The sequence below is a fragment of the Balaenoptera musculus genome, chromosome 17 (assembly GCF_009873245.2).
Source record: "Balaenoptera musculus isolate JJ_BM4_2016_0621 chromosome 17, mBalMus1.pri.v3, whole genome shotgun sequence".
Classification (NCBI taxonomy): domain Eukaryota; kingdom Metazoa; phylum Chordata; class Mammalia; order Artiodactyla; family Balaenopteridae; genus Balaenoptera; species Balaenoptera musculus.
The window spans coordinates 38,373,628-38,399,219 of NC_045801.1; the positions used below are offsets into that span (position 1 = coordinate 38,373,628).

General features: G+C 44.5%; 1 protein-coding gene and 1 pseudogene across 3 annotated transcripts in view; one reads left to right on the forward strand and one right to left on the reverse strand.

Moving 5' to 3' along the window:
- Window positions 1-11,019: 11,019 nt before the first annotated feature.
- On the reverse strand, window positions 11,020-12,081 carry LOC118883658 (annotated as a pseudogene).
- Window positions 12,082-14,115: 2,034 nt separating this feature from the next.
- NIPAL2 (NIPA like domain containing 2) overlaps window positions 14,116-25,592 on the forward strand; it is a 72,496-nt gene continuing 61,019 nt past the window's right edge. Inside the window, exons 1-2 of one of the 3 annotated variants that reach the window (XR_005017014.1) lie at window positions 14,116-15,506; window positions 22,487-22,585. Coding sequence is in view for 2 of the 3 variants with exons in the window: in XM_036830198.1 (XP_036686093.1) it covers window positions 15,372-15,506; window positions 22,487-22,585 (234 nt within the window). In the remaining variant the exon portion in view is untranslated. The remainder of the gene's footprint in view (window positions 15,507-22,486; window positions 22,586-25,592) is intronic. The other 2 variants (XM_036830198.1, XM_036830199.1) reach the window with 2 other exon arrangements.

Genomic DNA, 25,592 nt, shown 5'->3' on the forward strand with positions numbered 1-25,592 from the left:
ATGAGAGACAGAGAAATTAAGACAGAGAACCAGTTTGGAATACTTAGTAGAGGAATGAAGGGATGAGTAATTCTGAGCATGTTGATTTTAAGTGAAACATGGAGCTACACTGTAAACAGCCAGAAATACAGCTTAAGAAAGTAGAACCAGGGCTTCCCTGGTGGCGCAGTGGTTGAGAGTCTGCCTGCCAATGCAGGGGACACGGGTTCGAGCCCTGGTCTGGGAAGATCCCACATGCCGCGGAGCAACTAGGCCCGTGAGCCACAACTACTGAGCCTGCGCGTCTGGAGCCTGTGCTCCATAACAAGAGAGGCCGCGATAATGAGAGGCCCGCGCACCGCGATGAAGAGTGGCCCCCGCTTGCCGTAACTAGAGAAAGCCCTAGCACAGAAACGAAGACCCAACATACCAATCAATCAATCAATAAAATAAATCTTTAAAAAAAAAAAAAAAAAAAAGAAAGTAGAACCAAAGCTGAAGTTTCCAGGATCTTTACTATAGAATTTAAATAAAGTCCAAACTATTGACTATGCCTTCTCTATATCTACCCTAGACAAAGATGTACTTTTCCTGGACTCGAGCTGAATGGGGTGATTTACAGACCCCCTACTTGGTCTTTGCACCTTCTGGGACATGTGATTGCTCTTTCCTCACCTATCTGGAATGCTCTTTTCCTTTCCAGAGCCCCGTACACCCCAATAACTCACACTCCAACTCAACCTTTAGGTCTTACTTTATCTTTTCTGGATGTATGCCCAATAGTGGGATTGCTGGGTCATATGATAGTTCTATTTTTAGTTTTTTAAGGAACCTCCATACTGTTCTCCATTGTGGCTGTATCAATTTACATTCCCAACAGTGCAAGAGGGTTCCCTTTTCTCCACACTTCAGGTCTTACTTTAGATGTTTCTTCCCTGACTGCCCCCTTACACACACACACACAAACACACACACACACACACTCCTGTGTTAGGTTAGTTGCCCTTCTATGAGCTTTCAGGGTATTTAGTATTAATCTCCCTCACTACTCTGTGTTATAAGATCCTGCTTACTCATCTGTCCATTCAACTAGAGTTTAAGGTTCCCGAGGGCAGGCACTGCATCCTTCCTGCTCATGGTTACATTCCTAACTCCATTATACATAGTAGGTGCTCAATAAAATGAACGAACAAATGAATTTTCAGAGAAGGCTGAATGTGGGCAACATCACTGTAGATAAAGCTCTCCAAAAGCTTGTCTGAAAAAGAGGTTGATAGTTGATATTTGATGATAGTTGATACTTCAAGTAACAAGCTTGAAGTGCCTTGAAAAATTAATTCCTGTGGCGTATTTGTATCTTGTGGAATGGATGTTGAGGTTATGGTATTTGTATTCTTTTTTTTTTTAATTTTTTTTATTTTTGGGTGTGCTGGGTCTTCGTTTCTGTGCGAGGGCTTTCTCTAGTTGCGGCAAGCGGGGGCCACTCTTCATCGCGGTGCGCAGGCCTCTCACTGTCGCGGCCTCTCTTGTTGCGGAGCACAGGCTCCAGACGCGCAGGCTCAGTAGTTGCGGCTCACGGGCCCAGCTGCTCCACGGCATGTGGGATCTTCCCAGACCAGGGCTCGAACCCGTGTCCCCTGCATTGGCAGGCAGATTCTCAACCACTGCGCCACCAGGGAAGCCCTGGTGTTGTATTCTGATGCGATTTTTCTGGTAAGACATGTAAGGCTAAAGCACACCCATGTGGGTGGTGGACGTGTCTTCTAAGAAGCCTGAAGCTTTTCTCCAGGGCAGCCACCTGGGAAAGAACTGGGTCCTCGAACAGGAAGGAGAACTGAGGGTGGGCTTGAGGGTGGTGGAAGGAGAGGCTTCATCTTGCTTAATCTGGACTACACCTCCTAATACAGCAGCCATTAGGTGTATGTGGCTATTGAGCCCTTGAACTATGCTGTCTGAATTGAGATGTGCAAGTGTAAAATCCATACCAGATTTTAAACTTAGTATGAAAAAGTTAAATATTTAATTAATATTTTTATATTGACTATGTGTTGAAATGATCATATTTTGGATATAGTGGGTTAAATACCTTATTAAAATTAATTTCATTACTTTCTTTTTACCTTCTTCACAAGGCTACTAAGATTTTTTAAATTCCTTGTGTGGCTCGCCTTACCGTTCTTTGGGACAGTGCTGGTCTAGACTTAAGAGAAGATCTAGACATCTCTGGACGTCCTCCTGGGTGGAGCCATTAAGGCAGCGGATGGGATAGGCCTGAAAGCTTGGCAGCTAAGCCTTGTCTTGTAAAAGTAGGACGATTTATGAGCATCTCTGTCTTGTTTCCTCCATAAGTAAAGGCTTCTTGCCGGTGCCTGCTACTTGTTGGGCTCTGCGCTAGGCACTGTAGCTTCAGGATAAACCAGATGGACATGGCCCTACACTCATGAACCTTGCTATCCGGCCACATGATTCAGTCCTCTCCCCAGTCAGGAGATTTTCCTTCCACTCCTGCTGTCCCTGGAGGAAAGCCAGTGGAGGAGGGAAGCACGACATTTGTTATTTTTATTTTTGTTTGTTACTGTGATTAAATTTGTTGAATGCTTACTCTGTAAGCAGGCTAAGCACTTTTGATGCCTTGTCTCGCTGAATGTTCATTAATAATCCTACAAAGCAGGAACTATTATTATTCCCATAAAGAGGAAGAAACTGAGGCTTGGGGAAGTAAAATTAACTTGCCCAAGGACACACAAAAGGGACAAAGCGCAGAGTGAAATTCAGATCTGTCTGGCTCCAGTGTCCCACTGCTAACCACTGTACATCACACCTCATTTCCTCACAAATACACAGGTAACAGTCACCCTGATGGCTTCAGTTTGTGGAGATTTACTATGTGAAGGCACTGTCCTCAGCAGCTGATGCTTACATATTTAACCCTCACAATAACCCTAAGGAGTGTGGTTCTTGTTGTTATTGTTACTCCTATTGTACAAAAAAGGAAACTGAATCTCAGAAAAGTGAAGTAACCTGTCCAAGATCATACAGCAACTAAATTATGGCATTATTTGAATCTTAGTTCTCCTACATTTAAAGTTCTCTAAATAGTCCATCTCTCTAAATTACCCATAAAAGATATTTTTAAAAATGTGGCTGGTAGGTAAAAGCCAACCCTCTTTGATTAGAGACTGTCAGACATCTCGAGACATTTTAGGGAGAGGGATTAGTCCCTTCTAAAGCTGCTCTCTCTTCCCCTAAGTAGACAGGGGAGAAAAAAAAAAAACTGTTTGATATAATCCAAAAAAGATAAAAATTCTCCTAGACTCATCCTTCAGAGTTGGAAACATTCTGCATGATCATGTGGTCCAAACCTCTCATTTTTTTTAATAAATTTATTTATTTATTGTTTATTTATTATTTTTAGCGGTGTTGGGTCTTCGTTTCTGTGCGAGGGCTTTCTCTAGTTGTGGCGAGCGGGGGCCACTCTTCATCGCGGTGCGCAGGCCTCTCACTGTCGCGGCCTCTCTTGTTGCGCAGCACAGGCTCCAGACGCGCAGGCTCAGTAGTTGTGGCTCACGGGCCCAGCTGCTCCGCGGCATGTGGGATCTTCCCAGACCAGGGCTCGAACCCGTGTCCCCTGCATTGGCAGGCAGATTCTCAACCACTGCGCCACCAGGGAAGCGCCAAACCTCTCATTTCACAGATGAGAAACTGAGGATCGGAGAGGTCAAATGAACTTGCCCAAGGTCATGCAGCTGGTTAGTGGCAGAGCAGAACTGGAGCGCATGTGGTTTCTCACAGAACATGACTCTCTCCACAACCCACACTGCCTCCTGAGGACAAAGGAAGGCCTGGGGGAAATTCAGGGGCGGTGCAGGGCTGCCCTATCGGCGGCAGGAAGCAAAGTTTACACTGTCTCCTAGCTCACGCAGTTTCTATCATGTCCCCAAAGCACTCACGAAGAACCTACAGTGCCGTGGACCCAGATACACAGGACTAACAGTATAAAACCAGCACGAACTGCGCACAGGAAAACAAGTTGAAGCTTTTGCTTTAATTGCTTTTCTTTCTTTTGATCATGTGCAAACCCAGGAGAAGGGCTTTTCAGAGGACGTGTGTGTAAGTCAGCAGAGCAGCAGTGACGCTTGACCGTCTGGGCAGGTTTAGGAAGGCGTGTTTGGGAGGAGACGCCTCCAGGAGATGCAGACTGGAGGCTCCGTGCTGATCCTGGAAAACTTCACACACAGTCAAAAAATTTTAATGAGCAAGCTGGGCCTAAAGCTGTTCCTGGGGTGCTGCGCTTCAGGCGTCAAGCTGTTCAGTGGCACAGGTGCCACCAAGCCACCGCACACTGTCTGTCCCCGCACATACTTGCACCCTCCACTTGCGTCCGGCATTCTGTATTCCTGTCATAGTCTTTCTTCTTCCCGACACTTATTTTGGTCACACTCTTTCCTCAGGCCCTACCCAAGGTTCCCAACCTCCTTGAAGCTATTCCAGACCATGGTCAGCCTGCTAATCGCTCCTTTTTCTGGAATCTAAGATGAATATCCTCCTTCATTTAGCACTAGTTATCTAGGTCATACTTGATTTATACTCGATTTGTACTTCTTTGTGTACATGTTCTGTCTCCTAAACTGGAATTTAGCCACTCAAAACAAGGGATAGATCTAGTTTCCCCTGCGAATTCCAAACTCCTTCCTGGTACAGAGCCATATAAGCAGCAGGCACGCAAGAAACCTTGGATGTTGATGACAATGACGACTGTGATGATGATAATGATGCTGGAGGAGAAGGAGAGGAGGACAAAGATAGAAAAGAAATTCTATTCGGGTAGAAAGCTCACAGAAACCTACAAAACAAACCTCTATAGAGATCAAACTCCAGGCCAAAGGAAAATGGTAGAAATCATCAAATTTATGTCTGTGAAACTTCTGCCTGCCGCATTTGCCACATCTGGCTTCACAGGCCATTTTGTTAGTATTAAGAACAACACAGGGCTGTCTTTCTTATTCCCTTCCTTGAGGAGCCCACTATGATGGGTAACTTCATGGGTCAACTTGACTGGGCCATGGATGCCCAGGCATTTGGTCAAACATTATTTTGAGTGTTTCTGGGTGAGACTAGCATTTGAATCAGTAAACTAAGTGGAGTAGCTTGCCCTCCCTAATGTAGGTGGGCCTCATCCAATCAGTAGAACAAAAGGCTGAATAAGAGGGAATTCCTACCCACTCCACCACGCCACTGCTGAGCTGGGACATCAGTTTTTTCCTGTCTTCAAACTTGAACTGCAAAATCAACTCTTCTTGTGGTAAGATCTGAGGGACAGTTTTGTATGTCCCACCTCCACTGGCCCCAATTCTTATTCCTTTGACAGAAATACTCCTTTGGGTTAAGACATCACATTACCAGGGGTCTATTTAGAAGGCAAATAACCACAAAATATCTATTACTTTAATATCTTGGCGTGGATTCTTTCCCAGATGAAAGTAGAGAGCAAAAGACTGAGACATAAGATGGTACAATTTAAGATGAGGCAGAGGGAGAGATGCTGGGGGACTGTCTGGGGAGGACCGGCCCGAGTGGGACACAGCCTTGGGAAGTTATACACCGTCAGACATCAGTGAAAGCAGGAGGGACAGGGTACAGATGGAGGGCAGAGGATGGGAGGGGCCAAGAAAGAGGTCTTGAAAGAAGTCAAGAAAAGGTCAGACTCCTTCAAAGGGGTGGGCACTGGATGAACATTCTGTCAATTGGACACTAGTGTTACAGCAACTGGCTCTGTACCTGTTTCTCCAGGCCAGAGACCAGAGACTCTTATCAGCTCTCTCCTCCCTTGGCCTCTCCCACCTCCTCATGATCTCTCACTAAACTCTGCTGTTTTAAACTTCTTGTTGCTTGGATCCTGTCTTCACAGTCTGATTCCCAAAGATGCAATTCTGCCACAGGCCCTGAGGGTCACACGAGGACTGTGCTCCACCTTTCAGCCTGGTTCCACCCTCGAGGGACCTCTCCCACTTTGGGAATCGTGTCCCTCTAATGTGGATGATCCCAACACTCCCTCTCCTAAGCCTCCTGTGACTTCAAAGTGATGCACAATTAGGTAAAACTCCTGGCTCTCCCTTAGCAGACCCCTAACCTGCTCCTATCTAAGGCCCTTTTTAGTTACAACTAACATTCCTATAGTGGATGAGAGTTTACTGAAATATTATTGTTACCTATAATCTGGCCATCATCCCAACACTCAACTGAAACTGCTCAGGCAAAGATCACCAATGACTTTTATTGGTCGTTATTGTCAAAACCAAGAAACACATTTCATTTATTGTCTTTGCTGCTGATGGCATTATTCAACATACCCTCATTTTTGTTACTCTCTCCTGCCTAAGTTTCCATGGCACTATTATCTGCTGGTTCTCCACAACATGCTTTTGTCTGCTCAGCATCCCTTTTCCTTACCTTGGTAAGTGCCCCACCTCCCTGAATAGAGTGAGCACATGACCCAGGTTGGCCTATCATAATATCAAATCTCTCTGTCCTCAGTGATTGGTCCAGAGATGGGTCACATGTCCCAAATCAGGCCAATCAGTTTTTCACTAGGATTTTCTAAATGAAGCTGGTTGGGAGTACCCTTAATCAATCAGTTTTGCTGTGTAACTAGTACTCTCAAAATCTCAGTGGCTTATAACAACCAGTATTTATTTTCTTGTGCGTGAGTCTACAGGACAGAAGTGGCAAGGACTGGCTTCAGATATGCTTCACAGGTTTCTTTATTCTCTCTGGACCAGTGGCTACTGGGGACATACTCTTCTCAGGAAGGAGCACAGGAGCACAGAGCAAGCAGAAACATGTGATACCTCTTAAAGTCTTGGCCCAGAACTGTCACATTGTCCCTCTGTCCACATTTCCAAAGCAAGTCATGTGGCCACACCCAACATCACTGGGAAGATGCCTCTGGTGGGAGCAACTGCAGTCACTCAGCAACGGGAGGGACTATGTAATGCAAATATCCCTGCATGGAGGGGCGCGAAGAACTGGGAACAATGACCAATCTGCCACACTCCCTTTGCCTTTCTGAACCCAGGCTCTAAAGATGGACACTGGGAGCTGCTGTGGCCCTACCCACCCCCCCACCAAGTGAAGCTGATCTGAGGATGAAGCCCATACCCAAAAAATCAAGTCCCTAGATCCAGTGGTCTGGCTCCATCCCTGCCTTCCCAGATTTTAGTTATGAATTATTGAATTTCCCTTTGAATTGGGATTCTATCATTCACGTGCCAAGAGGCCTGGAAAATATAGTCTCTTCCCTCTCGAGTGGTCCTTTTTGATCTTGTGTTCTGCACTCAGCTCTTCTCTCTCTAGAACAGGGGTCGGCAAACTATGGCTCATGGGCGAAATCTGGCTGGCCATCTGTTTTTGTACGTAGTTTTATTGGAACACATCCACATGCATTTATTTATGTATTGTCTGCGGCTGCTTTCACACTACAGTATCAGAGTTGAATAGTTATGATAGTGACCATACAGTCCACAAAACCTAAAATATTTACTCCCCGGCCCTTTACAGAAAAATTGTGCTGAGCCCTACCCCAAAAGATGGAGGCCATGCCCTCTCCCAGCCAGTCTCATCCACCTGCAAGCTGGTGACTCCCAAATCCATTTCCCTGGCCCTGACCTCACCCTGCATCTTGGGATAATTCTGCACACCCTTTTCTGCTCGGATGCCCCACAAGCACCTCAAATTCAGTAAGTTTCGAACTTAAAATGAACTCATCCTTTCCCCCTAAACCAGTTCCTCTTCCCAATTCCCATCAGTAATGGTGCTGGCTTTGCACCCAGCAGCCCAAGCTAGATTATTCCTTCTGCCTTCCTCCCCTGCCCCGTCAAAAGGTTGTGCTGGTTTTACTTCTAAACTTTTCTTAAACTCTCTCTCCTTCTCTCCAGCCTTTCTCATATATCCTCACTTGAGCCATTGCAGTCTTCTCACTTGTCTCTTTATCTCTCTTGCTTTCCACCTGTCCCTCCAGCAGGGGATCTTTTACAGCCCCAATCTTGTCCTGCAGCTCCCTTATCTAAAGTACTCAATGACTCCCATTAAGAGTCAAGTCCGGGACTTCCCTGGTGGAGCAGTGGTTGAGAATCTGCCTGCCAATGCAGGGGACACGGCTTTGAGCCCTGGTCTGGGAAGATCCCACATGCCGCGGAGCCTGTGCGCCACAACTACTGAGCCTGCGCTCTAAAGCCCACAAGCCACAACTACTGAAGCCTGCGTGCCTAGAGACCGTGCTCCGCAACAAGAGAAGCCACCGCAATGAGAAGCCCGCGCGCACCAACAAAGACCCAATGCAGCCAAAAATAAATAAATTAATTTAAAAAAAAAGAGTCAAGTCCAATTTTGACAACCCAACTGGCAAAATCCTCAATTTCCTGGCCGTGCCAGTCTCTCTATCCTTATTTTAGAGTATATCTCATCTCACCCAAGACTAATGTGAAAACATACAAACTATGCTGTTTCTTGCCTCTGGCCTTTGCTTATGCTGTTCCAGCCCTGTTCACCCCCTACCTCTCTCTTTCATTTGGCTAACTCATCCTTCAGGATTCGCAACAGACATCACCTCCCTCTAGGCAGCCATCTCAGGCTTGCACCTGCCTTCCTGAGCTGAGCTGAGTGCATCTTCTTTGCTCTCTCCTAGCTCTCAGGCAGAAGTTAACTTGAGTTTACCACTGTACCTGCCTATCCGCTCACTACGATGCAAGCTCCCAGGGACAGAGCCCATGTTTCATTTAACCTTGTGTCTTTGGCTCCTGCACAAAGTAAATGTTTGGTGAACTGAACTGAACTATAAGATATTTTTCACTCATATTACCTGTCACTGAAAGTTTGCAACAGACTTTGAGATAAATATGATTATTTTCACTTTATGAATTAGGAAACTGAATCTCAGAGAATTTGTCCAAAGCCATGTAGCTAATAAAGAGCAGAAGACTGAACTTAAATCTAGGTCTATGGACCTTGAACTTTTGGAAACTCTGACCACAAAACCGTACTTTTATTCCTGAATTAGTCTTTTGTATTAGTTATAAAATATATAATAGTACAAAAGTTATGTCATATTACACATAAATTCATATCTTTAAGAATAATAATAAAATGAATGCCCATGTAGTCCATTGCCCAGTTTAGGAAATAGAACATTGCCAATACCTTTGAACCACTATCCAAATTTTGTGTTTATCATTCCCTTGCTTTTCTTTAGATTTTCCCACGTTATGGATGTACTCAAACAATGTATTGTATTCCATCATATAAATGTATCAAAGTTCATTTGTCCACTACTCCTGTTGATGGATGCTTGAGCTGTTTCCAGGTTTGTTTGTTTGTTTACTTGTTTTTACAAAGAGTGCTGTTATCCTTGTACAATTCTGCTATTCACATACAGAAGTTTCTCTGGGATATATTCATAAGAGTGAAATTCATATGCGCACCTTCATCTTTACCAAACAATGTCAAACTATTTCCAACGTCTATAGCATCAGCAATGAATAGTAGTTTCGGATGCTCCACATCTTTACCAACATTTGGTCTGAATGTTTGTGTCCTCCCAAAACTCATATTTAAAATCCACCCCCCCCCCCAAAGATGCTGGTATTAGTAGGTGAGGTCTTTAGGAGGGGGAACCCTCATGAATGGGATTAATGCCTGATAAAAGAGGCTCCAGAGAGATCCCTAGCCCCTTCCACCATGTGAGGACACAGCAAAAAGTGCCGGCCATGAACCAGGAAGAGGGCCTCCCTGAATATGACCATGCTGGCGACTTGATCATGGACTTTCAGCCTCCAAAACTGTGAGCAATAAATTTCTGTTGTTTATAAGCTAGCCAATCAGTGGTGTTCCCAAACATACCAAGACAATTTGTAAATTAAAAAAAATTGTTTTCTGCCAAACAGGCAAGTGTAAAATGGTTCTCACTGGGGTTTTAACTTGCTTTTTTCTGATTATTGGTGAGATGGAAGCATTTTACATGTTTATGAGCCATTTATATTTTCTCATGAAAAATGCCTTTTTATATTTTTTGCCATTTTTCCACTGGGTTGTCTGACTTTTTGTTATTTACCTGTTATTTATATTTTCTGGACATGAATCCTTTGTCAATCACATGTGCAACAAATAAACGTTCTTAGTTCGTGACTTACCTTTTTATATTTACGGTCTATTGATGTATAAAAGTTCTTTTTTGGGGGGGATGGCAAAGTCCATTTGCACCGTTTATTTAAAAAGAACAGCTGTAAGGTAAAAATGCAGATGTTTTCTTTTTGTAGAGACGGCAGTTAAAAAAGAGAAGAAATAAATACGATGTTAGAAATTATTTTGTAAAATACAACAAACCCCTGATATTTGTGAGCAATCCCAAGAACTCATAACATACAAAAATTTATGCTGAAAAACAGCTTCACCTCAGCACCTTAGAGCAAATGTTGGAAACTGGCTAGATGGTGAGGAGGGTCATGACTTTTGGGATTTTGAAAGGCTCTGGATTTGTCACTTGGGAATGTCAGGGGTCTACTGTAATATAATTTGCGTGAAGTCAGAGTTAACAGGAATTCTTCTACTCATTAATATTACTTATAATCATTCTTACAGTTAAGTAGCACAGTATTTAGGGGTAGGAAAAAAAGGCTGAAGTGGGAAGAAGAATGAAAAGGATAGATCTAGGGGGAATGCTAAGAGGACAGGAGAAAGGTGATGGGAAGGAACAGAATCTCCATCTTTTCACCATTTTGTGTCATCTCAGCAGCATGCCGTTTCCCCTATTGGAGAGGGGACAGGCAGTGGTCAAGCCTGGCCTGCCTTAAACCTCACCATCATCAAAGGACAGAAGATGCAAAAGCACCTGGCAGGATCAGGCTAAGAATGAGAACAGGGAAGTTGGATGGGAAACAAAGGAGAGAGGGGCATGACAGGAAGAGTCACAGAAAAGGATTACCCAAGAAAATGGGCAACATTACCATCATAGGCCTCCAGGGACTATCTCCTCTGAGGACCACCAAAGAAAGAAGTATCTGTGCAAATTAACACAGCAGACCACTCTTTGATGTGGAGGGGGAAAGATAAAAGGAAGAAGTAAAGGTTGCCAAGTAGAGGCACATTCCGGCTACAGAGAAGGGCAGAGGAAGGTGCGCAGGAGAGGGACTTGAGGGGGGCAGTTGGACCCTCTGGGAGGGGCTCCCAAATGAAGGCGAGAGCCGCCCCCCCGCCACCCTGATGCGGTTAAGGAGTTTGCGCTGGGTGGTGGTTGTGGAGGCTTGTTGGGGCAAAGGGTCAGCGGGGGCGAGGATGCCCGGCCAGCTCTCCCCCGGGCATCTGTGAGGCACAGCTGTGGACAGAGGTCCAGCTCAGCCCAACTATGTACTGAAAGTGGCCTTGAGTTCCCAGAAGGCTGCCTGGTGGAGCTTCCTCTTGTCTTCCATCCGCTTCCGCTCACCTTGCTCTGCTTTTAGCTCTGCTTCAGACTTACTGGCAGAGGACAAGGCTTGGACCTTGGCTTCAAAGAAGTCCTTGGCACCTTTGACGCCCTCCAGGGCAACATGGATCTCCGAAAGCTTCGCCAGGGCCCTCAGCCCACTGTCCTCCCGTTGTTCCCCTGCTGCGGCCTTGTGGAATATGGGCAGGAACTCACGGAAGCTGAGTTTGCCGTCAAAGTCCTCGTGCACCTCCTTGGTCAGGTGGGTCTGGGGGCCCCCAGCTTCTCCATCACCGGCTTCAGCTCCATCAGGTCGATGAAGCCATCCCTTCCGGCATCGTACAGTTTGAACATGCTCTCCAGGTCCTTGATGAGGCGGTGGCTGAACTCCGGGAACTCGGAGTAGGGGTGGAAGACCTTGCAGCGGCGGGGTCGCACCGCGCCCTCGTTGACGTCCAGCCGTGCGCTCAGCTCGGCGTGGGCTCTGGCCGTGGGCGCCCAGGCAGACGGCTGCGGCTGGGGCTCGGGGCCTGGGGCGGCTCGGGGCGCAGGCGGGAGCCCGCCGTCCACCTCCTCCCACTTCAGTCACTGCTGCAGCTTGCTCGCTAGCTCCTCGCTGGCCATGGCCACGGTGGATGCGGGGACGCGGGGACGCGGGGACTGGGCAGACAGCGCGCTCTTCGCCAACTAGCGACTCTGTGACACTTCCAAAAGTTTTTAATTTTATTGTAATTGCATGTGTCCGTCTTTTCCTCTGTGGTTTGCATTTTTTCTGTCTGTTATAAGGAATCCTTCCCTATCCTAAGGTCATAAATAGTAAACACCAGCATTTACTGAGTACTTTCTGTGTTTCAGTACTCTTAATTCCCTTTCATGGATGACGAATGTAAGACACAGAGAAATTAAGCGATTTGATCAATGTCACACAGTAAATAAGCAGTGGACTCGGGATTTGAACCCAGACCATCTGCCTTTAGCATTTGCACTTTAAAGACTGTTTATACTTCCAGTTGTAGAGATCATCTGGTGAGTCTAAAAGATTTAGAGTTTTACCTTTCTCATTAAAGTATTTAATCTGAAGTTGGCTTTTGTATATGATGTAAGATACCTGAATTAATCTTTAATAACTACTTTATCCCCTTAGACATTCATCATTAGTGAAACTAGTGTTGACTGATTCATGCTAAAGATGAATTTAAAAACAAAACAAAAAAAAAACTAGAGACTTCCCTGGTGGTCCAGTGGTTAAGACTTCGCCTTCCAATGCAGGGGGTGTGGGGAGCTAAGATCCCACATGACTCGGGGCCAAAAAAACCAAAACATAAAACAGAAGCAATATTGTAGCAAATTCAATAAAGACTTAAAAAAAAAAAAACCATAATTCTCAACTTAAAAAAAAAAAAACCTATTTCGTGGAGACTGCAAGAGAGTGATCCCAAGCAAAATGTAACCCTGCTCTCAAAGTTCACAGTGAAGTTGAACTTCAAATGATGTGTCCCAGAATACAATTCTTTGAATTAACTGAGGAAGGCAGACTTCCACCGTTCCAGAGTTGAGGACAGAAGATTGATCAAAGGCTTTTGGAATCTTGTAAAGTGAACAGAATATCCCCTGAAGAAACCCTGCAAAAGGCAGAGGCCATCACAATGCCCGGAACAGCCTCCAGCTCTGCCTACACTGCTGGGACCAAAATAGCTCACACGGCCTTCCTGCCGCCTCCTTGTGAACTGTGTGGGAAGGAACACTGGTCACGAATTCTTTGTTTCAACTACCCGCACACGCTAGGACAGTCATAGCAACTGCAATGACATCTTGGAATCTGGAGAATAGCACATCACAGGCTAGACATCATACCTATTCTGCACCAAGTGCCATCTTCCTCCAAAATTAAAGGTTTTTAAACAAATGCCAAGAAGCTGAAAATGATTTTTAATTAAAAAATAAAATGGGAATGAGCTGAATGTGGCAGAGTATAAAATAAAGTGGGAATGAGCTGAATGTGGGCCAGATCATAAAGGGTCTCATACTGACAGACTTAAGAAGTGTGAACTTCACTGTGTCAGTGAGCAGGTTTGGAAGTCTTTTAAACAGGAAAGTAATACGAACCGTTTATTATTTTGCTCGTTACAGACTGTATGACTGGTTACAATCTGGGTGATAGAATACCCTAAAGACTGGCTGTGACAAGCTCTGCCGGTGGTGCCCTCTTACCCCAGCCCGGTTCTTCCCTGCCGGCAGAGCTCGCCTCCCACTCCGAAGGCTGGAAATGCCTGACAATCACTTTCCCAGCCTCCCTGGCAGGTAGAATACAGGCATGTGACCCAGTCCTGGCTAATGGGACCTGGTGGAAGAGGTTGTTAAGGGGATTCTGGAAAAGGTTTCCCTCTCTAATAAAAAGATGCGTAAGAAGAAAAGCCCCGCTTCTTTTCTAAATATGATCGTGTTTGCATGTAATGCCTGGAGCTGCTACCGTGAATAGGGACAAGGCCAGTACCTCAGGGATGGCAGAGCAGAAAGATGGAGGTCACGGCGTCATAGAACCACACAGAGCCACCTTCCCTTTGGAGATAACAGATGCTTATTGTTCAAGCCACTTTTACTTGGATATTCTGTTACTTGTACCCTACACCATCTCAAGGAAAGAAGCATTAATAAAGCCTCCAATACAATGTAATATAATGTTAAAGAAAATATTAAAAATAGACACTTTTTCCTTCAGATACTTAATTGAAATAAATGAGCCACAAAATTGGAAATAGCTACCGTATTAACTGTTCACTGAACATTTTGGGTGCTCAAGCAAGAAACTACACAACCTCGGAGATGTCTTATTTTTTCTCTATCTGAAATGATTTTTTTCTCATTTTCTTCTCTCATTCGCACATTTCCCTAAGACCATTTCTCCCTGTTCCCCGCTAGGCAGTAATTCTCTCTTTTTGAAGGTCTCTGTTTCATGAAGTCATGGCAGTCATAGCACATTATTTAAGAAGAAGCTCAGCATCGTGCAAACAAAAGAACTGCAAGTTCCAGGGCTTCGAGCAACAATACAGAATCACAGAGTTCTCAAGGTGAGAGGTACCTAACATCACCTGTAGTAACGCAGTAGAATTTGAATACAGATAACACCAGAACATCTGGTTAGAGTTCCTTAGTTCCTTAAGACCATTAACAATTATCTCCCAACCTAAATTCCTATATGCAGTGGCTGGCAACTTTTCAGCATGTCCTTCTGGTTCCATCTGAAGGAAACCCCATCCAGTCCCCTAAACAGGTCAGGGTCCCCCAGCTACCACTGGAGAGTCCTTCTTTCATTCTAGGAATATTTGCTAAGGCTCTATCAAGTGCTGGCACTGAGATTTAATCTCTCCTATCTTTATTCTCATGTCGCTTACAGTATTTTCCGGGAACTCGTGACTTTTCCATATGCAAACCATTTTAAAAAATACAAGTGAGAAACACTGCATCTGAGATAGAGAGCTGGATTGCCAGGTACAGGCGGAGTGAAGGTGGCTGCTTTGGGTTCGCCAATGTCTCCTTTCACTCCTATTCACTTCGATAAGTGTTTACTCCGCGCCGCTGGGGCTGGAACGGCTTTGGCCCCGACAGGTGCGGACCCGGCGCGCAGAGGGGCGCGGCTCTTCTCCCCCTTTGGGCCCGTGAGGCCTCTGCGCGCCCGTGCCCGGCGGCGGGACGATGCGGAGCGAGCCGAGCCGCCCCGGGAGGCCGCAGAGCGCGGGGCTCCCCCGGCAACCTGGCGCCGCGCGGGGGCGGGAGTCAGGTGGCCACGGCGCGCCCGCCTCGCCCGGGCACCGAGCAGGAAGTGGCTGCGGTGCGCCCCGGGCGCGGCCTCCGCAGGGCGCGCCTCCTTTGTGGCGCCGTGCTGTGCGGCCGGGCCGGGAGGAGGCGGGAGCCCGAGTCCCAGCGCGGGGAGCGAGAGCTAATGGCGGCGCCTGCGCCCGGGGGCCCCGGAGCCGCCGCCTCGGCCGCCCTGGACGAGCTGTCCCGGAACCTCACGTACGGGGCGCTGGGCGCCGGCAATGGCTCCCTGTCGGGCGCTTGGTACCGCCGGAACCAGGTAAGGGCCGGCCGCCCCGCCGCCTGGTGGGGACCGGGGTGGTGCCGCGGCGCCTCGTGCCCCTCGGCCGCTGTCCCGCCGACTCTCAGAAGGACACTGGGCTGTCCAAGTGGGCAGAGCTGACATGATGTTACCACACATTGACTTCACTGCCCCTCGTTTGGGAGAGCGGGAAGCCCTGGTCTGCCTCTCCTGGGCATCGGTCCCTGGGAGCGGGTCGCACAGGTCTGCGGTCATGGGCCTCTGGGTCCCCAGCCATCCCGCCTCTCAGGCCTGAATCCGCCTTCTTCTCCCGGAACGATTCTAGGAGTGCGGGGCGAATCTCCTCCACCCATATCCCCCCCCCCTGCCCCCCGCCAGGATCATTTTACAGTTCAAAAAAAATAAGTGACACTCTGTTCTCCGAATCAGAGAACTCGTTAAGGGCCGCCAAATGTCACCTCTGTGCGGATGCTCTGAGCGTGTGCGTGTGTGGGGGTCCCCAGTGGGTCAGCACAGCTCTTGCATTGCGGCGAGAGGATCGCTGATGCTCTCAGCTTGCGATCGCCAGACTCCTTTTTCACCGGCCCTTTGGGGAAACGTCGAGAGCCTCAACAACGTGCATGTACGCTGGAAGTACACGTTTAACAGGATCAAAGAGGATTAGAGCTGCCCATTTATTTGGGGCTTGTTTTAAGATCAGAAAAAAAGCCCTTCCTCTAGCCGTATTTCTGTTCTTTCTAGTGGGTGCAAGTGATCTTGATATGGTCGATTCCAAGCTTCCTTCTGTTTTCATATGGGTGTTGCTTTGTTCTTGTTCTTTAACAAATCAATGGTTCTTTTTATTTTACAACAGTATAATTATAAAATATTTGTTGCTGTTGGTCTACATCAGGGGTTTTACCAATAATCAAAGGCCTAGAAGCATTTTATACTTGAAACGTGTTTCGAATGTTAGTTTCTGAAATGTTAAAATTTTGTTTTCAAAAACAACACGGAAGATAATTTACTTATATAAAGACAAAATTAGCATGTTCACGTTATTAGTATTCAACAGAGGAGAGAGTATCACTTGGAGTATGTTTTACCACAAAACATACTGAAATAGGAAAAATGGGGGGCACAGAGCCTATTGGATTCCATTTCTCCTTGCTTCCACCCACAGGAGTTACAAAGACAAGAATTGCTTTTTATGGGAAGTTCTTTGAGCATATCTGTTACACTATGCTTATGCTAGCATATGTTATAAAGCATATTATAATATGCTTATGCTAGAAGCACTCCCAATAAAAGTTTAAGAATGATATTTTGTCTTTTGGTAAAGGAATTAAAGAGTAAATGTGACCTACCATGGCATCATCCAAAACAGGAGGACATTGTTTGCAGAGTGGAAACCTCTGCAATCATTAGTTTTCTTTAATGTTTCCTGGAATTCAAGATTGTCTTGGCTCTCTGACACCAAACACAGCTTATCGTGTGACATAAATGTGAGAATTTAACTTTATGTTTGCAAGGCTTAACTTGCCTTTGACAATATAGATTTGTACAGGTTAGAAAGGGTGTATCCAGGATATGCTAATTGAAACTACTCAGCTGACACCCAAGCATAGCTAGTTTGAGGTAAGACTATATCAGCCTTTCCCATTATTATGCAAACTTAGACTATCTTATAAGATTGTGGTATTTTATCCTTTCAGCGATTGAATTTGTTTTTAAGCAAAAGTAAAAATTGATTTTTAAAAATTCATTCAGCAAACATTTTATTGAGTGCCTCTAGTGCTGGGCAGGCCAGTAGAAATAAAATGGAATCTAATTTTTCTTTTCTTTCCTTTTTGGACACTAACTGAATACAGATGGCTGAAAATGGGAGTGGCTCCAGGAAAACAAAATAAGAGATGAAAGTTTAAGACTCGAAACTAACCTTGATTGCTGGATAGCCAGGGTTTAATAAGTTGTATCACTACTGAAATGTTTGAACAGTGTCTGTTCACCGATAGCCCAGCTTTCTGTGTCTTTCCAAGAGACAACCATCAGATCTGATAAATTAACCTTACTCACAGAAAAAGACCAACTTCCCTGAAACACATTCAGGTGACAGATGAATATTTAACAGTGCCCGCTTAGAATCAGTGTGGTCTAAGGCAAAGATGTGAGTGCTTCTAGAGGAAGAAATCCCAAAACAAGTAGGAAGTAGAAGTTCAGTGGGGAAAATGTTTTAGGGAATCAGGGAAGTGAGGCCTTTGCCCCATCTGCATCTCTTAGGAGTCTACCTATACAAGTATAAATGCAATAAAGTTCTACAAAGGTATTTTCTTTATGTTTGATCCACAAGTTTTCAGTATAAAAAATAATGTTTCTGCGATGGTTATTGAGCTCCCTGCTTTGTACAAATCACTGTGGGATATTCAACATAGTCTTTAGACTCAACCCCTTCCTTCCTTCCTAATGTTATTAGCTGCTTGGGGAAACGAGCTATGCGGGTAACTGTAAAACAAGGCAGTATGTTTTAAGTGTCGTGTGAGGAATATAAAGTCCTTTGGGAATTCAGAGCAAGGTGGCTTTTAGCAGGGGCTATCAAGGATGTTTTGTGGAGAGGTGGTATTTGAGCTGGACACCTAAAGACAGAGTTTCATTGATGGGAGTCACAGGTGGAAAGCATTCCAAGAAAGGGAAAAGTCTGGAGACCAAGGAGCAGCCCATGCTGTCTGAGCAGGTGCCCTTCTGAACATTTTTGTACCTAGAGTAGAAGTCAGTGGCCATTCTGGTTACAATGGAAAACTGACACTGACTGGAAAGTGGAAATACAGTTTTGGGTCTTAGATATTGTCATGGATTGCCGTGAAGGACAACAGGTTAAGAAGTTTGGACTATATCTGGTAGACAGTGGGGAGCCATTGAAGGTTTTTCAAACAGGGAGTAAAGGGATCAAAACAAATTAAAGACATTTAAATTAGGGTCAGGGACTTCCATGGTGGCTCAGTGGTTAAGAATCCACCTGCCAGTGCAGGGGACATGGGTTCGAGCCCTGGTCCGGGAAGATCCCACATGCCTCGGAGCAACTAAGCCCATGCGCCACAACTACTGAGCCTGTGCTCTAGAGCCTGGAAGCCACAACTATTGAAGCCCATGCACCTAGAGCCCGTGCTCTGCAACAAAGAGAAGCCATCACAATGAGAAGCCCGCGCACTGCAACAAAGAGTAGCCCCCGCTCGCCACAACGAGAGAAAGCTCACGCAGCAACGAAGACCCAACGCAGCCAAAAGAAAAAAAAAGAACACACAAATTAGGGTTAGCAGGATGCAGAGGCCTCTAACTGGCTAGCTATGGACCGAATCCAGCCCGAAGACGTATCTTGTGTCAAACTGCAGAGAGGTTTAGAAAATGTTTAATACGTTGCCAATGTTTAAAAATGAGTAGATTATGTATAAGGTTTCAAGTTTCCATGATCTGTTTAAATATTAGAAGTGCTAGCAACTTGGCCCTCTTTCGCACGTGATAACTGTGAGGGGGAGTTCACTGTTTAGAGCAACTGTGCTCCCCACTTAGGCCCCTCTCTTTGCTCTCATCTCCTTTACCTACTCGCCTTGTAGGCACTTAATTTGCAACCAGCGTTAGAGGCTGTTGTCTAGTTTCTGCCGTCAACTAGCGGAGTTCACGTGGGCGTCACACTGGGCTTCAGTTTTCCTTACTGGTAAAATTAGGCTTAGAATAGAAGATCCCCAGGCTCTTTCATGCTATCTGGTTGAATAAATAAGTGCCAATCCGGCAAGGCTGTAGAGGGAATGGACAGGAAAGGATGAAGGTGGGAATATTGTGAAGGAGGGGTTTTGTGGCTGTTTCTTTAAGTTTATGCATGTTGCTAAATATCTAAATTCACAAAGACACTGTCAGAAAGGTTTATTCTGCACAGGGTAAAATGAAAAATTTAGATTTTTTTAATGTCCTTTATTTGAACTTTTGATGTTCAATGGCTTGAATTTTTAAAGTCAACATATTTAGAGGAAAATTGATACAACTTGGCAGGGAAGAGGCGAATCGAAGAGACATTTGTTATGCATTTACTATGTGACACTTTATAGCTATTATCTCATTGGAGCCCCGAACAACCTCGTAAGGTACATATTATCCTCACTGTTCATGTAAGGAAACTTGTGTTAAATAACTTGCCCCCAGATCTTACAGCAAGTAGATTTAACTGCAAAGCTATTTTTATTCCATGCCTGAAGGCCATTGCTTAGAAACTAAGGCTTGAAAAGAATGTGGTAGGGGAAAATGAATATGGCTTGTCTCACTGTACTAAAGAAAAATCGCATTGAGTTTTATATTGCCCTTTTATTGATTTTGCTTTGCTACCGTTTATCTCCTTTCTGCTGGTCGCTGCATCTGATTGCCTCTTAGAGAAAGAAAAGTGCCAAAACTTACAAATAACCAAAGGGCCAGGTAGAGGTTGCTGGTCCTTTCCGTTTCCTTCCCAAGAAAAATCCCTTTTTTGTTTTGTTTATACTTACTGACCTTTCTTTTTTTCTTTTTTTCTTTTTTTGCCTTCCTTATATATCCAACATGGCATTTTCCCTTTACCACATTTTCTTCGAGATGTATGTATAAGGCAGCAAAAAGAAGGAAGAAAATGATTACCTCAAAGCTTTTGTAATCATTATCATCATCATCATCCCATGGTCCTTATTAGAGGAACAGACTCTTAATGCTGTTGTGAATTTGTCACACCACGCGTTTGCCTTTAAATCTACCTGTTATCCTCTTTACGGCTTGATTTATATTAACCAGCTATAATATTTGCATTAATGCAATCAGCTAAGTTCAGGCTGTGGGAAACTTCAGTTTACAGGTTTATGTGGCTCGGTTTCTTCAAAAATCATTTTTACAAGGAAAAAAAAAAGGAGAGCAAGGATAGAGGGAGAACCTGTAGATTAAAATACACCTAAAAGACCTATTAGGAAAAAAGACAGCCTTCGTTCACAGTGTTTAGGGATGCACACTTGGGTGATAAAACTATAGAGAAAAGCAAGGAAGTGATTGCCATGGAGTCAGGCCAGTGTTTCCTTGGGGAAGGGAGAGGCTGGGATGGGATGAGGCAAAGGGAGGTCTTTGGGTAGGCGCCCAATTTCTGTTTCTTGATCTGGATGCTGTTATGAGGGTATTTGCCTTATAATAATTCATTTTAGTAAATTGTTCATCTATATCATTTTCTTTATGGTTGCCTGTATCTATTATATTCTACAATTTTAAAATGTTAAGAAATATTAGGATTGCTATGACTGTTCAACTTGCATGTTTTACCCAGATGGTGGTGGAAATGGTATGCCATATTCATTTTGTTTGCTTAGGAGAATTATTTAAACAATTTCTTTTTAAAATGTTGGTGATTGTTCAAATTGGCATTTGAGAGTTTACCATGGAAAGGATGGCATTCCCCTAAGCTATCCTTTTTGTTCGAGGATAGTGTGGTTTAAAAAGCTCAGCCTCTTTACTAGGTGCGTTGGCAAGTTTCTTAATTTCTCCAAATCTTGGCTTTCTCTATTGAAATGGTAATAATAGTAACACTACATACCTTATAAGGTTGATGTAGGAATAAAATAAGATAATGTATATCAAATAGTTAGCAGTTCCAGACACATAGAAAGCACTCAATAAACACTAGCTATTATTAGAAGTATTACAGTCAAACTATATTATAGGAAAGTCATAAAATACATATTTCTAATAATTAATAATCATTGTACTTAACTCATTACAAATGGAAATAAGAGAAATCATGTCAGTTATTTGATGTAGTTCTGTTTTCTTTAATCTAAAACCACTGAATTCTCTACATCCAGTGCCTTCCTCACTCCCTTTGATGTTTGCCTCCCCTTCACTCTCCAAACATATTCACATTACAGAACACTTCCTGATTGCAGTAATCTCCTAATTGGAACGCTTGTTATCTTGAAGTACTAAGGCAAAGATTCCTCCCATGTCTAATGCCACTTTCCAGAATTCAGGGTTGGGATGGATGGGTGTGTAGCCCTGGGAACAGCTGACAGGTTTTGGTGGCAGTAGTGTGATGATGTCTTCAGACATTGACTATTGTTTAACCACCCAGCAGGACCAGCACCCCAGCTTGGGAAGGCTCATGCAGTGTTAGCGTTAAGACTTAAATGCTATTTATTTTAGCTTGAGTGATTTTTGTTTTCTGAAGGGCCGACATTCCTCTATTCAGTTTACACCTTTTCTAACCTACCTCACGTGTTCCGTCCAACAGAATTACATTTTACATAAAGTCAGAGCTCTTCGCCGGTCTGTCCTGGTCCACCAGAGTGTCCTAATTGCCTGGAGGCTGGCAGATAACACTCCACTTCCCCTCCACATAGTTCTCAGCATGTGCATACCTGTACATTTGCTTCACCTTGTCACTTGCTTGGCCCTTGGTCACTCCCAGCATGGTCTCCTGTCATCTTTGGCACCCGTCGGGAGACACGGAGTAAATACAGGCTCGTGTAAACACAGGCTAACACATGTTTAGTCATGAGCTCCACACCTCACCAAATATTGCGTTTGTCCTGGCGTGACTCCTTCAGAGACCCACCCTGGCCATGGCAGGTCGTCTTGAGGCCTGCCAACAGCCCCACCTCTGGTTTCCTAAGCCACCCCCTCACCTTCTCGGCACCTCTCAAATTTTCTCCTTTCAGTAACTTGGACCCCTGGCCTGACTTCTTTAGCTTGCAACGGGAGTCCATCTCTCTTCTGGCTTTTGAACTTGGCTTCCCTACCAAGAATGCTTTGTAAGTTAAGAGGCTTTGGTTTTCGAGTCACAGGAAACCTAACATTAACTGGCTTAAGTAATAGAGGGAATTAATCAGTCTGGATGACGTGGAAGGCCGGAAGAACTCTGGGTCCACACCAGCCTTGATCCACAGTCTCCAACAACATGGCAAATCCTCGGGTTCTCACTCTCCTCTTCAACTTCTGTTCCTCAGGGCTTTTGTTTCCACTTTTTGCAGGCTCACCCTCCAGCCTACATTCTCCCTTTCACTTCCAGGAAGGAAAGCTTGACTTTCTCCAACACTGAAAATACATCGGCTTTAGTCTGCCTGAACGAGGTGGGTATCCACTGGCAAAGGCAGTGTCCCTTGCTTCGTCTCAATCTTGCCTCTACCTGCTTAGCGATTTCTTTACCATCGACAGTCTTCTCTTCAGTCGGTAGGGATCTCCTAAAAGTTTAGTGGATTTAGGTGAAGTAGTGTGGTATGTGAGTGTAGTGTTGTATGGAGTCCTAGAAGCCATGTCAGCATTGCTGATATGTCATTCAGGCTTGAGGAGAATCCCGTGACTTCTGGGGGGTCTTTATTTCTTCTTCAGCCTTTGGACTTGCAGGGCTCTGGTTGTTCTGGGGCTGTTTGGGAGACAGCAGCACTCTGTTCCCTCTCGTCACAGCCCACATTAATCTTGATCAGCTAATCGACAATGAGGGCCCAAAATGCAACCAACATTCCACTCAATAAGAGAAAAACAAATACCGTATGCTAACACATATATATGGAATCTAACAAAAAAAAAAAAAGGTCATGAAGAACCTAGGGGTAAGACGGGAATAAAGACACAGACCTACTAGAGAATGGACTTGAGGATATGGGGAGGGGGAAGGGTAAGCTGTGACGAAGTGAGAGAATGGCATGGACATATATACACTACCAAACGTAAAATAGATAGCTAGTGGGAAGCAGCCGCATAGCACAGGGAGATCAGCTAGGTGGTTTGTGACCACCTAGAGGGGTGGGATAGGGAGGGTGGGAGGGAGACGCAAGAGGGAGGAGATATGGGGATATATGTATATGTATAGCTGATTCACTTTGTTATAAAGCAGAAACTAACACACCATTGTAAAGCAATTATACTCCAATAAAGATGTTTAAAAAAAAAAGAAATCGCAAGCAGAGGGTCCTTCTCAACAGAACAGTGTTGGGTAGTGATATCAAAGAAATCAGAAAACATGGACTGTGTCCTCAAACTGTAGCCATACATATGTGTGTGATATACATAAATTATATCACGTGTACATTATACAATGTACAATGTGTATGTGTGAAAGTGAGATAGAGAGACAGAGAGAGAGACTGCTTTTGAAATACTTGAAAAACAACATTTGAAGGGCTGGTGTGAAGCTACCCTTGCTTATATAATCTGATGGATTGCTTCCATTGTGCTTCCAGGACTAACATAGTACAGTTATGTAATTGTAAATAAAGAGAGCCAAAGCAGAAGAGGAAATTGTGTGATGTACCTTTGGATATGGCTGCCTGAGTCACAGCAGTGGAGAAATGAGTGATTGTTTGTGAACAAGGTACAAGCAGACCTCATGTTACAAGCAGCTGCCACAGCCATAAAATAGAGAATAATTCTGAGTTACATGTACAGCATTTTATTAGCCTTTTGAACTATACTTGCAGACCCAAATCACAGTCACCATCAATGAGTCCTATGGGTATCATATGTGGGATGATCATAAAGTATGTTGGAACCTGCCTGCTGGACCAGTGGGACGTGAGAATTTTGCCAGGAATGGGGGAAATTATCTTGGCTATGAGGACTGACCCTTTAGAGGCAATGAAGAGTCCAAGTCAGAGTGTCCCAGAGGAGAAAATTTGAACTTGATTCCTGCCTTGATGTCAGAAGGATCTGGTCTGGTGGGTGGCCTGGCAGATATGTATCAGTGAGTGGCAATGTCATGATCCCTCCCCCATATTGAGGCACAAACTCACCCAGTGGCTGGGACCTGACATAGACAATAGAGTTTAGTCTCCAGGAGGATGGAGCTGGCAAAATACAGCCAGAGTTCAAGGCAGGCATTGCTCTCAAAACGGACATAGACTCTTGAAACCTAAGCAGGTGTTGGGGAAAGAGCTGTCATTCAGTGAGCTCCCAAGTTTCCAACTTTAGGGTAGGAAGCCTCTCGCAAACCCTGGGCTGGCCCTGCAAAAGGCAGCCTGCAATCCTGCTTCTTTGGAAACAAAAGATGATAGATTTTTTTAAATTATTGTTATGAATATGTTCTTGAAAAATTTGAAAGTAATGGGACCTCATCTTGATCTGGATGCAAACAATAGCATTCTTTGTGTTCAGCATGTCTGTCCTTGTTTCAAAGATTCGCCTTTCCAGTGTTAAATGGGGTTGATTTGTTTTGTAATAGAACCAAGTTTAAGATTTCCTTAAGTGATATCACACCTTCCTTGACTATTGTTGCTGTCCTTTTAACAAAGTGTTAAAAGCCCCCAAAGGATGTCTTATTAAATTTTTCCCATAAATTTGTTCTGCTGCAACTTAAATTTCTCAAAAGCAAAAAAACACGGTGGCTTCTTAGTAAGCTTAGTAAGGCTTATCCTTAATGGAGTTCAGTTTTTTAAAATAATGAATGTACAGTTATGTAAGTAAATGTGTTCCCGAGTAAAAGACAAAATGTAATAGTGCTTAATTGTATGGAAAGGCAATATGTTGGGCTTTTCTGCCTAGGTTTTAAGGTTGATTAAAAATTGGCATGGGACAGCTTGTAGAATAGCAACGACATACTGTGGTATGTAACCCTGACCTTTTCTGTTGGCTCTAAATCACCAGATTTGGATCCAGTGTCATGAGAGTTTCTCAGGATAGAAAGGCAATAACTGTATAGCATACAAAAACCAAGATAACAAATTAAAAATCTGTTCCTGACTGAAAATTTTCCTTTCTTCTTTTTCACGTACGGGATTATAGTTTTAACTTAGTTTGGGTTAGTACTGCAGACAACGCAATTATCTACAAGGGCAAAGGAGATTAGTGGTAAGAATAGTCCAACCCATTCGGTAATCTAAAAAGCATTTCATATTTCAGGTTGCCTCCAGTGTTTGCTGGGATGAATATGAATATTGCTCCTCTATGGCCCTGTTGTAATTCACTCTCCACATGTCCCCTACTTCTTCTCTGAGATCCCGAAGTGTCTCCTAATTGGTTTTCCTGTTCCCCGTCTTGCTCCCTCCTAGTCCATCCTCCACACTGTAGCCAGGATGAGTCTTCTAAAAGTCACGGCTGGACCTAACATTCTCTGGTTTAGAGCCCCGCGTGTTGTAGCACCAC